At 47.0% G+C, this 15,935-nt stretch overlaps 1 protein-coding gene across 1 annotated transcript; it reads right to left on the bottom strand.

Annotated features, from left to right (window-relative positions):
* Positions 1 to 942: 942 nt before the first annotated feature.
* On the bottom strand, positions 943 to 1,455 carry LOC128716067 (40S ribosomal protein S21). The gene is made up of 2 exons (XM_053810990.1): positions 1,403 to 1,455; positions 943 to 1,138 (listed from the first exon to the last, which is right to left on the bottom strand). The coding sequence occupies exons 1-2, from the start codon at positions 1,450 to 1,452 to the stop codon at positions 943 to 945; spliced, it is 246 nt and encodes an 81-aa protein (XP_053666965.1). The 5' UTR covers positions 1,453 to 1,455.
* Positions 1,456 to 15,935: the final 14,480 nt, after the last annotated feature.

Below are 15,935 nucleotides of genomic sequence, written 5' to 3'. Positions count from 1 at the left end.
GGTTAATTTGGGCGAATGCGGAGTAGTGTGCGTGTGCTAGCTGTCATTCTTTGTCATTTCGCAGGCATGTTGATCAACAATTTGTTTTGGGGAAAGCTCAAACGAGTAGAAATGGATAAAAATTAAAAATGTTTTTTGTAAGAAAGTAATTTAATTTTGAAATTGTTATTTAATTGACATTTTAATCATATTCGTGAAATAGAAAATTCAGTTTTCATAAATCGCATATCCCAATCGTAAAATCAAGATTACACCAACACATGTGCAAGCACGGGCACAATTTAGCATAAACAACCCATTTCTAGCAATATAATTAGGAGGAACAAAAAGTTATGATGATAATAACGATGAACATGAGAAAAATTAATTTACATTGCCAAGTTAGCGCACAGTTGAACGTTACGAAGTAAGAAAATAAAATAACCGTTGAAAACGTTTGTCTAAAAAAATCGTCGAACGAATGTTGTATTCCTCTCTGCTCAAAACATTTGTCGTAAAGAATGAATCAGGGGCTGTATAGAAGTTATATCGTTCCAGCACTTACATAAACCTTTGAGACAAGGACTTTGTTAAAACTGACGAAACCTTCACGTTCGCATTTGAGGTGATGAGTTTTGAAAGAACTATTATCGTGGTAGGCTTTGGTATATTTGACTTGCTAGGCATCGGAGGGCGTTCCTGCATTCAGTTAGGTTTAAGAAGGCCATGAAATACGTTGCACAATTTGAAATACAATGCTTACTCGCATTAGTTTCACACTTGTCATCTATCTCCATAAGTAAGGAAGAACTCATGCACCGCACAAAGCTAAGGATGTTTACGGAATTTTATTCACATGCCCCACCAAATACAAATATAAATGTATTTAATAGTTCCTGAAAGAAAAGAGGAGACTTTGTTAGCATCTGCTAATGGTGAGCTGAAATTAATCGTCCTTGTTACTTACTTTGACAGTAGCCCGTCCTTTTTGGCCAGACGAACGATGCAGTCATCCGATTCACCCATACGACGGATCTCACCGCAGATAGCGTACACCTTAGACGTGTCCAGCATGCGGCCAGTCTCCGGGTCTACATCGACGATGTTGATCTGGATGGAGGCATGATCCTTAGCGTGGATGATGCGGTTGCTCGAAGAGCTACAGATGTGAAAGAACAATTACCAAAAGTGAGGTTAGGCACGTAAACAAAATCCACACAGCTTAGTGGTTCATTCAACATGGTTGTTCTATAATCAACCAACACAACATCTGCATCCAGGGTGTAGGATTACAATTAAGCCAGTGGCAATTTTCGGTTCGATCCTTTAGACATCTCTATGGTACATTTTTCGACACGTGTTTACGAAATATGTATGCCTCTCCTATCGCAACCTACAGCTCGTCTCAGTCAGCGAAACTTACCATTTGCGGGGGCAGTACAAATCGACGAACTCTCCAGCATCGTTCTCCATTTTTGTTTGCTACGGAAGATAGGACAAGTTAGCAACCGTTTTCGGTATATTCTATTTACGTAGAAGCAATTTAATACCCTAAAAATCTTACTTTTAGTCAGAGGATTTCTGAACCGACAACAAGGATTGACAAATGGCGGCGAAAGAAAGAATGAAAGAAAAAATGTGCGTGAATGCGGTTTGACAGCTGTACGTTTGACAGCTGCACCGCTGTCAGTGACTATCTTGAGCGGTGAAAACTTTCTTGCTTTTTAAAATACGAAAGCACAAAATATATTTTGTACTATGGAAAACAAAGCTCAGTGACGCGATTTTTCATTTATTTAACTCTTTTCCAATACACTGAAGTGATGTAAAAGTAAAGAGACGATGTTTTCAGCTTGTTACGGTCATTCATTTTTGAAGAAGTTCGTTGATTTGTTGTCATTTCAAAGCATTCTTGCAGTGCGTGCGCGGAACAGGTGGAAAAGCCGTGGGAGCATCGGAAAAGCACCGGCGAAAGGATGCATCAAAGTTTCGTTGGGAAGTGTGTTGGGAGTGTGTTTGCATCGGAATGTAAATAATGCGAGTGTCAAGGCAAAACTGTGAAAATGTCTCACTAGCGGAGTGCGGTTCGTAAGCAGAACGGATATAAAGGTAGTTTTCCTCATAGTTGCGAGTGAGCTGTTAATGATGTTGTGAGCTTTTCCACCATTCCAAAAGCTTTTCCTTTGGATACAAAGCGATGGAAGCTGTAGGGTATCCTTTTGCGATAAACGTAAACAATGGAGAAACTAACGCATATTCACTTTCCATTAGCTGTTTGGTGCCAAAAGGAACCGGATAAGGCCTATAAATAGAAGGATATCGCCGTCGGCAATCGGTTACGTAAACATTATCCTAACGCACGTGGAGTTCCGATTCGTTGCGGTTGTCCATTTATCTTCCCTTCTAATGGCCCGATCTCCTCGAGTACGTAGGTACGGAGTCGTCGGTATGGCCGGAAGTAGCTAAAAGCGAATGTCAGAAACAGCGACAAAAGCAAGTCGAAAGCAGGGATCCAAACACGCAAAGGAAAGGACAATCAACCGGCCATATAGCACGATGACGATGGGCTTTTACGCACACCGGCTCCGGTTACGCTGGAAGTTCTTTTTCCCACTCTCTTCTCATCGTTCCGGACATGTCCTTCTACTGTCGGAAATGGCCCAAAGAGGGGTTTTGTGGGTGGGTCGTAGTTTTACTCACCCATAACACAACGTCAATTTCCCACACCACCCGATCGATTTGGATGCAAAGATAAAGCGTTTTGTTGATTACGGTTTTATTGGTAGGCAAGCGACGGAACACCAATGTTCTTCGAGAGCGGTGGGCTGTATGGGTTAGTGAAGCAACCATGACCATGGCCTCAGTGTGTACACCTTTACACATGCCTTCCTGGTCGTTCCTACTCATAACTCATGCTACTGTCGTCATGACACAATGGCACCGCGCCGAACGAACACCGGACAGGTGTGTACGAAAGCGCACCGTTCGATACCGGCCATGGTCTGCCCCACGCCGGCATGGGGAAAGTTTTCAACGTGGGGTTGCTGGCGATTCAAATTGAATCACGCACATGTTGGCTTGTACACACCAGGCCGATAACACAGGTTGCTTTCGCAACAGCAGCACGTGAAGCAGTGTGCGCGCGTTCCCTCGCGTACGCGTACCGACGACCTCCGAAAGTCGGTTGTACTGCACTTCCGAGGGACCGACCGACAGCTCGAAGTGGAAGAAGCAGCATTAACGAAAACGCATACCGACAATGGTTAATGTTAGAAAACAAAAGGAAAAGTTTAATGCGCTCGGTAATAGTCAACCGAAAGTTTTGCTTTTCGTTGCTTGCGGTGAGATTTTTAACATCTGATTGGGGCTTGGGCCATTGCGGGGAGCATATAGCATTATCGATAAAGTGAGTCCGAAGAAAGTCTCTGCGCGCATTGGGTTGGAGAATTTAAAACGCTCGAATGGTATGCTAATTTATCAACATATTCGTAATAGAACAGAGCATTAGGAAGCTGGTGAATGACGTAAGATACAAAGAATTAGTTAAAAAATTGGGGTTAACACTGGAGTTGTAGGCATTTCAAACGCTCAAGGATCTCTTATGAAATTGATCGACAATCAAAGTTGTAATTTTGTATATTTGACGAAATTGAACAAATCTAAGCAGCAATAGCCTACTCAGTATACTGATTGATACTTAACCTTGACTTGGAGGCTCCATCGGATGTTTCTGTTGGTTCTATGCAAAGCAGTTAACACACTTTGTGCCGATCTTCTCGAGCATCTTACTGGACCTTGAATAATAAAAACGAAAACAAATTTAACTACCAAATATATCTTGTTCTTTCTTATCGCAGCAAACCTTCAGACGGAACCGTTTTATTGCATCCATGTCTAAAAAGGGAGGAGAAATTCTTATCTTACCAGCCATTACACTGTCTCCCACTGTCCGTTATCAAATTCGGGGCGACCGTAAATTTGTTCTGTCGCTTCATCATCATCACCCGATAGTGGCCATTTTCCGGCATCATCCGGTTTGCTGGTTTGAACCTGTCGACAAAGTGTTACTCTCGATGTGTCTTTATGTTGTTGCTGCTAAAGCAGAAGTGCAACTATCGGGTAAAAAACTAGGTGAGATGATTACCTGTTTTGGAGAGCAAATTCCGACGATACCGGTTGTTGTTGTGGTTTGGCGGTTGGAACGCGTACTGGGCCGGTCGTATTATCTAAGAGCACGTCGGATGCTTGGTGGATGTGTGTAGCCGGTTGCGTTTTATTTTCGCCCGCCCGTTAAGAAATCGGCCACTCTACACGTTCAATTGCGGTCCCTGTCCGCGTTCCTGACAGTTTAAGAAGGCAAGCTATAGAAACGTTTTTAAGCGTGATTTGCTTTCATCCGTTCCACGGGTGGAATGTTTTGGCCACACTCTTGACTCGTTCCGTTGGCCGTTGGGTTGAGGGTTAGGAACTGCTGGTGTGTGTGTGTGTATTCATCTTGCCGGACGCATCAGGTGCAGGGCTGCGGTGCATCTTCGTTCGGATTGAGCTCGAAGAAACTCGATATGAAAAAGGCAGCTGCGGGAATCGCTACTGGAGCGAATGGGGAAAGTGCGCGTGTGCGGTGGGCTATGTGGCGTGTGCCTGCCTCCACCGCTACCTCGCCACCCTTCTTACCATGCGGTACACATGCGGCCAGCAAAGGGAAGCAACAATGGTAGTGATGCGCGATTGCCGGGTAATATGCGCGCTGTGTCTGAGGTGGTGCGTTTCAACCGCTACGTGCCTTCCCCGGGTTCGGGTATTGCCCGATACGGTCCCATGTGTTTTGCACGGCCGAGAAGAGGTGGTAGTGGATTTTCCACCGCCTGACAGTTACCGTTTGGTTTGGCGGCAACCGGGCCCCCACAGCGGTAGTGGTTGAATTGGTTTAATGATGTTTATATTTCCGATCCCAGACGCGCTCGCAGTCTCGTGCGAATCGTGATCCACTGTGGTACGGAAACTATATGCACACACTCGGTGTGCTTGGCGCGTGCTTGTGTGGGTGTGTGCGGGGTTCTTCACACAAGACGATCAATCGATCGATGCGTGCTGTTGAGAACGCGAGAAAGAATCGATCAGCTGCTGTATCCCGGAAACCCTGACAGTTCCCACCACCAAATAAAAACAAGTAACCGGTTGTTTCCCATTGAGGTGACGAAAATAGAATTAACCACCATTGACAATTCGGAACAAAAACACAATCAGATCGATCTTTACCTGTGTATCGGTGTGATTCGGGAAACCAGTTCTAATTCCAAGCGTCTCCCGTCTGCTGAGAGTGGCGTCGCCGAGTGGAGCAGTGTATGATAAGGGTTTATTCGAATGAGTTTAAGCAGTGCGTTCTGATAGTGACGTGGCGATAGACGAAGGAAGTGGTGCGAGAGTGTTTCTAATAATTTGAAGTATACTAGTGTTTTATTGCTATTTTTAAAGTGTCCATTAGTATTTTGTTAGTGCAGTTTGCTGTGTACTATTTTGTTCTGGTGGTACAGTGCGTTCACTGATGTGTTTAATCCGATAACTCTAAGCCGAGAGACCATCGTCATTAGGTAAGCTGATCGCGTACTATCGATATTGGATGGACGCTAAAAATTAATGGTCTTCTTTTCGTTCACCTGCTTACTTTGCAACAGGTGTGCTCCCACTTCTTATTTTCCTCGTTTTTGCATGTGTTAACAACCGTTGGGAATCATCAGGGGCATTCTTTTGCAGGGGCATTGCAGTACATTTGTTCTAGGTTAGCATATGCCGAAGATGTACATGGGAAGTTCGATCAAGTTCAAATATTGGAACGGTAAAATTGGCATTGGATATCAGTTACCACGGCTTTTAAACTACATCACAAATCATCTCTTCGAAAACGCAGACAAAGCGAAGGAGATGTTCTGGTTTGCTTGTACTACACATACCCGTAGCTGAGAGCAGTCAAGTCGGCTGCGCATTCATGAATATTAATTGTTGCTGACTACGTTGTTATTTCTTCAATTACCCAATACTTCAATATTGAAGATCCCTAAAGGTCATTCAAACATGGCGATGAACGCCTCGGATGATTCGGGAATATCGTCGAGACAAATATGTTATCCTTTCCGTGAAATGTAACCACGTTATCCTATTGATGAGTCGCCGAGCCGATTTGAGAAATTACAATTGTTTTTGGCGAAAGCACAGTCGAAAAGGACACAATAGAGAAGTTCCTCTATAAGATCATTAATAGTAGTATAACAAGTGATGAACCTTGGAGAGGACTGCACTTGACATAATAGTAATGGCTTACTCGCGCAACAACGTCCCTCAAGAGATCTAACCCTGCTTTCTTTGATTTAATTTTGCCAGTAGCTGGATGGTCACTTTTGCTTAGGGTGGATTGGTTCGGATGAGTTGGCGCCGCTACCAAATACACCACCGAACCACCTACTTTAATAGATGTTTCTAGTAGCTAACAGATAGGTACAGTATGACACACAACATACGTTTGTGAAACGATAGCTTCCTAGTTTTTCGGAACTAAAATAGTTAGATTCTAGAGTCCGTCTTAATAACGGACCATCTAATGGTTTTCCCCAACACGGTTTAAACCTGTGGGTTCCGCGCTAAACGATGTTGTTCTGTCAAACTTCAAAACTAGTCATAATCGAGCTCAATTATTAGCAAACAAATTATTCGATAGACTACGATTATCTCCTTAACAGGAGATAGGGTTCTTCCCTGATCGTTCGCTGGGCGGGTATCACTAAACACTTGGGGGGGCACTTTGGGCACTTCTGGTACTGGGAAGGGTAAAATGGAACCCTCCCTGCCAGTTCACCCATTAGCAAGTGTTGAGAAGTGGTAGCTCTCGAGCGGAAAACCTCCACACGGCCGAAACACGGCGGTTCCTTAGCTGCAGTGGGCCGTTTCGTTGGATCGATAAAGTATCAACCCGTCTGCAGGAATGATGGTGACTGTGCCACAGTTTTGGTGCCCGATGGTGGTGGTGGTGGATGGAATCAATAATTAGCACTTTGAAGTCACGGGCAACAACAGCAGCAATACGACGGTACACGAGAAGTCGAAGCACCCGGTTCCGTAGATGGGCATGCAACTACCCACCCTACTAAACAGCTATTAAGTCACCGTTAATGCCTTCGAATGTCAAACATTCGCCATTGACTTTGCGGAATGTGACGCTGGATGCCATGGCGGTGCTGAAGTTGAAGGTTGATTTGTTTCCCCTTCCCCTTGGTTGGTGGATGGGCGTGCTGAATGGTGCTAAAATTTGCACCATCGTTCCACACCTCGCTGAGGGCCGGGTTGATGGCGCAGGTTTTCCCGCTATGTGTGTGAAAACGGAGCTGGTTGGGTTATCATTCGTACGCGCCTCCCCATCTGGAGAACTTTGTCGCAAAAGTTAGCGGTGGAAAATGCAAATCTATTATGCCGCCATCATTCCGACTGCAAAACCACAGAAAGGGCTGCAGTTCAAAGTTCGTCTGCACTTGCACTTGGCTGGTAGTTGGTAGACGCGAGCTTTTATGAGCTCACCCGGCAGATCGGGAGATGTGTGTGTGTGTGGAGTTGGGTAGTTGGTCCGGATAGTTATTTGCATCGGTATGCGATGTCGTACCTCCGGAGTCGAGTGGTTAGCTAAGTGATATCAGCAAACGATTTCTGTAGCAACTGTAGCGTTCCTGCGCGAGCCTCCTGTCTCCATCCGGACCCCCTCCGAGAAGCCGAGGCCACCTCCGCCGAGTGCTCAATCATTCGCGTCACGTCCGGAAAAGCTTGCCAGAGTTGAAGCGCATTTAGAAACTACTCGGCATTACCATGCCCTTACATACACCCCGGTGGCATGCTTTCGCACCTCTTCCCCCCGGGAGAACGTTTTTGAAAAAGGTGACGTACATGTGTACATGCATTTCCGGGAGGTCCCTTACCATGCCCAAAATTGGTTGGCGCACTTGGTGTGAAACTTGGCAACACTCGCTTCCCCCTCTGTGAAGTTGTGTGGGAATGCAAATTAGGAAATTCGAAAACAATATACACCGTAACCCCGAACGCGAATGCTTTGACGACGGTTTGTCTGTCGTGTCTCGCCGGTGGAGAACTGTAAACTTTCACCATTTGCCTGTAATAACGTTTGCTGTGCTGCGCTAGTTGGCAGAACGCTTGGCGGCCAAGCCATCCCAGAGGTGGAATCTAAGTCAGACACATTATATGCCACGATCGCGACACGATGGTTGTTGAACGTTGGCGTCAGGTGCACGTGCTTGGTTTGGCGTTTACGTTGCGAATTACCGTAACACCAAATTCTGACCTATTTCACGGTTGCTTGCTGTGACTTCTTGATGGACGGATATGTTACGGAGAGCGGCACTTTTTTGGGGGGCTAAAGTTTTTCCTACCCGAACCGGCGCAAGGATTCTGAAGTGTGCCTGATGGGGGAGATGGGCAATCATTGCTGGAAGTGGGATATGACCTAACAGAGCTTCATAAACTGTTACAATTGCAGGAAGAATTCCTAACGAGGTTTGTGGAAATTGTCCTACCACTGTTGAGCACGTGTGTGGCCGAATCGGATTAAATCTTTTCGAAATCAAATTAACAAAAGTTAATCGTCTAACAGTTCTCGATTCGATTGAAACTTCCCCAGCTGCTAGATAGCGGCAACCGAAAAACTCCCCGAACTTCCCAAGGTGATCAACGATCGTGGAGACGCCCCGGCTACTAATCGATATGCCCTAGCCGCCATCATCATTCGCCGAGATCACGTCGGTCCAGGAGATCGGAACACAATGCGAAGGGTTTGGGGGGTGGGAGCGGCGAAAAATTTGGTTGTATTTATAGACCATAATGCTTCTCCATGTCATGCTCGAAAACTTTCCTTCCGTGCTTTTGCTGCACGATAGCGATACACTCTAAACGGGGCGGTTTTGGGGTGCACATCCACAGCTAGTCGCACACGAAACTAAACTCACAAACACCGCACACCGGTTCTCCGGTGTTGTTCGTGTGTGGGCGCACGTCAGCGAAACGGATACACGATGCTGCAAAGAGGAAAAGTTTATATAATTGTAGTTTAGCCAAAGTTTTGCAATATTCCATCCCGTGTGTTGCGTGTGATGTAACGCAGCGCCGGTGCGCCGGGCGTTTCGGATAGATTGCAATTTCGGATATGTGGGCGCTCGGTGTGTTGAGGTGAGGCTTGGGTGGGAGCAGACAGCGTCTCGAAATCACTAACCCTAGAACGTGTTGTATCACTGTACGTGCGCGTGTATTTGAAGTTGTTTTATCTGTTTTTGTTTTCTCTTTGTAGGATACACAACACCATCAGCACCTCCACCGGCTACACCGCACGGAGTGCAGTGAATCGAGTGCAAGAGTTGGCCTGGCCTGGTTTGAGGCCTGTCATTTGATCTGTTATTTGCGTGAAATCGACCAGCCGAAGTGCAACATATCGAGTTGAAATCGTTAGCAAAAGCGCTGAAGAAGGAAGGCAAAAATAGATCACATTGATCGTAAAAAAAAGTTGCAGTTGATCTTCGAATGGGTGATCATTGAGACAAAAATGATCCCACAGAGTTAACCCGTTTGTTGTCAGAGAGATAGAAGAGGGTCTTTTTTTTTCGCGTCCTTATTACCGTCATTACCGTTAAAGGTTCTGCTTCCGGTGCAGTATCTTTCTGCGCGCTTAGTGTTCCACGTTAAATTGCCCCCCCTGAGAGCTATTAAGAGCGTACAAAAAGCGTCCTGATCTTAGGAAATCCGAGAAGAAAAAACAAACAACAGGTTTATAGTTAGAGGAAATGCGCGTAATTTCGTACCGGTCGCTGGATGTATTTATTTCCACATTCATGGCGTTTGCAATGTGCTCAGCGAGTTTTTGTGCGAGTAGAAGTGCGTTCGCTTAATTAAATATCATCCACGGGGTGAGGTGTAAAGTGTGCGCGAGTGAAAGGAGTCGTTTTTCGATTGAAGTTTGCCCGCGTTGTACGAGCCCACACAAAAAGTGGCCTATTATTGAAAGAGTGTTGGAACGTAAATCAACGATAGAAACGAATCGATTCGAGTGAGGAAAGGCCAGTACGCACAAAGCAGCCAGCGTCCCGGTCCCGGTGGACGGAAGATTTCGTCCCGGTCCACCCGGTGCAGACAGGCAATCATCATCCAGGCTTGGCTGTCAGGTTGTGTCCCCTTCCGGTTCGGTGAAAATTGAATCCGATCGACAAAAGCAAGCCCGGTCGGTGGACAAACACAGCGAGACGGGAAAAAAGCTTCTCGTCCACGCTCGGCAAATCGGATCAGCGAAATTGGAATGTCATTGAAGGTAAGCGGTGGTTGACTTTGACCCCCGGACCCGGACGAACGTTTACGTTTCAGCAGCATCTTCTGCCGTACCAACCATTAGTGACCGGGTCCTTCGGGACCGGGTCCTCTTTCTTCCGTGCCCGTTACTCCGTGTCGCGTTTCCGTTGCGTTATTAATTACACTATCGATTTATATAAATCCTTGCTCCGCTTGCTTGCTGCTACAGGAAATGGCCGCTGGGGATTATGTTGTGTATCTGCCCCACCGGTTCTTTTACTGATTGGCTTTTTCTTCTGATGGTCCATAAGAGGTATAGGGTATAGCTTATTAATTGAACAAGGTATCGAAGAAAGAAAGCGGCACCGGCATCCTCGCTTGCTCGGGGGCATCCCTTTTGTCTCGCTGTGTAGCGACAAGATGTCCGACGGCTGAACGAAATTAACTCATCTGAAAGATTTATTAGTGATATTCCCCGGGTGTGTGTTGTTTGTTTGACGAAGCGGTGCCGGGTGCGAGTGGAGAGATTGATCGATTGAACGTGATGTAAATATTTAATAATAACTCGCATTCAATTCGTTTTAGTTCCGGTCTGTTGTGTTTGGAAAGAAGCTGCACAAACGACACACACACCCTTTAAGGAGCGGAAGCATGGAGCATTGGATCCACCCAAAGGAGTTCGAAAGTAATGCCAAATGTTTGCGAGCTGCTTGTCTGCTGGTGAAAGAGCAGCACGTGGAACGTTTGCCCGCTACTAATTGTTCGTTTGAGAATGCAAATAAGCACTGCAGCGCGCGCTTTACTCCTGTGCCACACTGGCGAAAGGTGAGCTCTGGTGCCATGAAGGTAAAGCGCACCCGAGTCTTGGCCCCGTTTTAGAACCGGGTGGCGCAGTCAAGTCGAACAAATATTGATCTGCTGATAGTATCGGGGGGTCCCCCCCCCCGACTTCGCTGCCGAATGTGCCGTGGATCCGTGCGTTCTGTTGCATATTGCACCGGGTACGTCGTGTGCAACGGCCAGAACCTACCGCCGCCAAACCTGACGACCCGGTCCATAGCTTGCCGGTGTGTTGGCCTGCTCCACATTATCATTATCGCTACGATCGCTACGAAACCAGGCAAGTCCCTCCGTACGTCTGTTTGTGCATGCCGTATGGCGAGTAGGGAGCTTGCATTCCTGAAGCAAAACTGTTTGCCGTGTTTTTGCACCTCCGACGTGCGGAAATGAAAAGGCAGGAAGTACGGCGGGGCTCAGAATCACCTGAATGCAGTAATAGTCTCAAACCCGCTTTGCCGTTGGGATGATCACACCGCCACACGCTCGGGTAATATGGGTGTAGCGTATGTGCGTAGAACTGGAACGCGCGTTCCATGCAGCACGGAAAGGCAGCAAAACCCAGCGCAAAGGGCTATTTCAGTTTCCATTCCATTGCACAATTCGCCTTCTTGCCGTCTGCCAACTGCAACACGCTCGCGATACACAAGAAAGGGAAAATAATGCGACCGTAGCGAAGTCGCAAAGGAGGCAAATGAATGGCGGGCTGGGGCGTAGTGCAAGTTTATTGCCGGTTTATGGTGCGTTTGTTCGCGATTAGCTTTCCCGGGATCCAGAGCGCATTTCTTTTTGCCCGGTGCTCGCCTGAGAAGCAGTCCCGGCAGTGCTCGGAATGGTACTTGCACGCGTGTGTGTGTGTCATATGGAGTTTTGCAATGAATGGAGGATACAAAGGGAAGAAAAAGCGGTTGATCCCTACGACACGGCGCTGGACGGTGAAACCGTTTAACCGGCTGACGATGCTCGATAATCCGTTATGATCATCATCAGCTGGTCAGCTGAAGGGGTTTAGATTGAACGCTTTAGGCCCACGGTATATACGGCACGATGATGTGACCCATTTTTTGTTGCGACCCTATCTGTGTATATCGTCGTACCGGTCGCGTTCGAAAACCACGGCTCTCATGGCCGGTCGACATTTCTCATACGGCATTCGTGGGCAAACATCGCCACCGATCAGGCCGTCGTTTTGGGTCGTCTATTGATATTTGGACAAGAATTTATTAACACTTGTAGCCGAGCAGACCACCGTGCTGCTGCTGCTAGCTTCCTCCCTTCAGGCAAAATCGAAAAGGATGATTGGCGTTGTAGGTTGGGGAAGGATGCCTTGTTCATACCGAAATAGAATGCGCTCCCATTTAGCGCTTATCGCCCGAACGAATGTCGAGAACGGAAGCGAACGAGCTTCCGGACAGTGAGGTTTGTGCACAATGATGTGTTTCGTTCGACAGGCATGATGTGCTGCACACACTAACAAAAAAAAAAAAACCCCGCCGGACACGACACATCATCCTGTGCAAATATTAGCGAAAACTCATTTGTGGAGACCACGGGCGCAAGCGTTTGTCCGTCAGGAATTAGACGGTGTGTTAATTTGATTTTTTATGTCATTTGGTGTGAACTCCACCAGTGCTGTGAGGAATTTTGTTTTTTTTTGCGGGTGGGGAATAGTTGAGAGATGGTCACATTTGAGATCGAGGCTAGAACTCAATATCCCCGGTAGTATCGCGGCACGTTACATCGCTACAGAGGAGTGGAAGTTTATTGTCATCCCCCCGGGGTGGCCTGGCAACACAGTTAGGCACTCAAGAGTCTTCAAAAAATAATCGCCATTGGATGGGAACGAAAAGAAGGACCGGACAGGTCCGGTCAATTAGGCTCAGATTACGTAGCCGGGCCACCCTAACATGAGGCCCGGCCGAAACACGTTCGGTCACGGCTCGCCAAAGTCCGGTAGCCGAACCGGGATCCAAGGTGATTTGAGAATGGCTGATCTCCGAAGGGTGAGTGTGGCAGTGGCTCCTGCTACCTGGCCGAGGTCTCCGTGCAAATATTGATGATGTGTTTCATGCTGGACATTCTCTTTCGACTATCGATTTATACTTTTTTGTTTTACATTTTAGCCAAATCTGTCGTCTGAAGAAGGAGTGCCTTTTTGAAGCACGTTGAAGGTGCTGCTGCTTGTGTTTCTATCGCTTATGCCACCCCCCCCCCCCCCCCCCAGACGTAATGGGACGAGTGCTGCTGCTGCTGTGGCGGAGGAATCATGTTGCGATTTTTATGATGTTCTCGGGTAGTCTAACCGACGCTCACTCTCCACGACCTGGGACCATGGTGTTGAAGAGCTGAGCAACTACTGAGACGGACGAGATTGATGGCTTGACGGTTGGCTTCTTTTTCGTGCATGGATTATCTTTCGTCGTAAAATTTCACGTTGATTGCCCGTTGCGTGCGTATTGGCGAAGGAATGAGCCTGGTAGAGATTGAAAAGAACAGTACAGTTCATAAGCCCACAACGTGGTGCATTGAGGGAGGTTTATTGTTTCGTGCGTACCGTCAAAAGTGGGATACTGGATGGCTTAAGTTACAGCAAATGACGCCCAGCCCTAGCGGGGGATTTCTTTCGAGAGGATGAGCTACAAATTGGTGTGTTTTTTTTTCACTCCCTATCTATCTCTCCAATCGCTGTTCTAGTAGTGTGCGATGAAAACGAAGTTGCTCTTATCGTTACTGCACTGAGCATGGTGTAGAAAACATGGTTCGACGAATGTTCCCCCGATGACAGTGGATGAATTATATATCAGTTGCTGTACGCGAACGGTGTGTACGTGCAGTCGGCTAATGTTGAACTGTTTTACATGCCATGTCCGTGACAGCCCGGTGCAACTACAAACTAATTCGGTAAATTGACAGTCGGAAAATTGTCTTGCGGGAAGCGCAACATGCAACATTAATGATCTTGCACAGTTCTTGAGTACAAATGTGTTGAAAAAAGGATCGATTTTAGTCATTATGATAATAATCTATGGCGTCTTCCTCGCTGTCCGTACGCGACACTGATCTTAGACGAAGTACATTCAAGACATTTCAAGTGATACATTTCGTCATACTTGCTAGTCGCACACAAATCAGACAGTTAAGCGCGTCATTTTCGATGGTAATTTGTACTAAAAGTTCATTGTCGCGAAATATTCTCACAACTTGCAACTTGCTTCCTACATTCTACCCAATCTCCGTTTCTGTAACCGTAGCTGTAGTGTTGATCTTGCATTTTTAATACTTTACTTTGCGCGTGCAAATAGCGGGACAGATGTTTCGTTTCACTTCGGATTCGAGTTTTGCAATATTGTTGGTGCTTGTTTCTTCGCTTTTGTTGCAACTGCTTGCCTCCCCTTATCCTGCCCGAGGGCAAAGCGTTGCGGTACATTGTGAGCCTGCTATTGGTGAGTTTTGTCTACAGGTCCCAGCGGGCAGTTCATTATTGCGTCAGAACAGCCCAGCTGGGTGGCTCCTTGGGAAGGGAGACACCGGCCAAAGTTGCAGCCAAAAGTTCTCGGGCCGATACCGGAGCCTTGCTTGCTGCGTCCAGTCAAAACACTCCAAAAACTCCCCGAAACCTTCTGACATCCATTTCGCGGTGCCGTGTTGATGTTCGATGCAAATAGACCGTTGGGCATAAAAGCGTGGACCGTGCGCCCCCAACATTTCTAGCACGATTCGGTCGGGAGTGTGAGAAGCAGCAGCTCAAGATGTGCACCGGTCGTCCAGACCGTTTTTCGTTTTGCGTTCGGTCGGTTTGATTCGTCGAGTGGTACTTTCTCGAGCACCAACGAGCTCTTGAATAGAAGAAGAGCAAAAAAAAAAATAGTTTCCGAGGAGGTTTGCCGTCCCGTTGCTGCCGTGCCGTTTTTGGGGGGTTGTTGCTGGCGCTAACTCAAACGGGCCACACGATTGAGTGACCCTGCTCCCTTTTATTCTTCCCCTCCTCAGCTCAGAAGGGGCAAAAATGTGTAAGAAAAAGGCGGAGGTCCCTCGGAGAACGAGACGTGCGGGAGAAAAATGGCAAAAATTGGATTCCTTTGTAGTGTTTCCCCACCCCGCCTTCAGTGGCCAAGCCCCAGCTTCCTGTTCGTCTGTCAACCAAATTGATGCGCGTTGTCTCCGCTCCGTACCCGGCAAACCACGCGCAATGCGTTTCGCGACAAATCCGCTGTGTCTGGGTGGGTTCCACGTTTGGTTGGAGGGAAAAATGATCAAGCATAATGAACTGTGTTTTTCAAGAGCACTACTACCACCATCACCACTACGCCGGGACCGAAGCGCACTCATCGTCGTTATCGCTGGAAGTGGCCATCAGGACTTCTGCTACGCCGTAGCAGCCACCATTTTCCGATGGTCAGCACCAGTGTGTGTGTGTGTGTGTGTGTGTGTGTGTGTGGTCGTGTAATTTTTGTGTATGTTTTTGCTCCCTCGAGTGTACAATTGTTTGGAGTGTGTTCCTTTTCGTCCTTATCTTATGCTTCATTCCGCTTTTCTTCTCCATCCTAAGGCATCCTAAGGTTGCAAGGGAATCGTCCATTCATTGCCTATAGAAACATATTTCCAGTAGTGATGGGCAAAATGATTATTTTGTCGGAATCGGAACGATCTTCCTGGGGTTCGATTCCGGATTAACGCAGTACTTAGTTTGACGTCAGGGATATCTGTTCTGTTAGCATAACGACAGTGGCGACTTAAGCTGGTGACAATTTATTTAAAGTTGATTGATTGAATGTTGAGGGCAATTGGAATAG

The sequence above is a fragment of the Anopheles marshallii genome, chromosome 3 (genome assembly GCF_943734725.1).
Source record: "Anopheles marshallii chromosome 3, idAnoMarsDA_429_01, whole genome shotgun sequence".
NCBI lineage: Eukaryota > Metazoa > Arthropoda > Insecta > Diptera > Culicidae > Anopheles > Anopheles marshallii.
The sequence above is the reverse complement of the archived record's forward strand: the minus strand, read 5'-3'. Positions and strand labels throughout refer to the sequence as shown.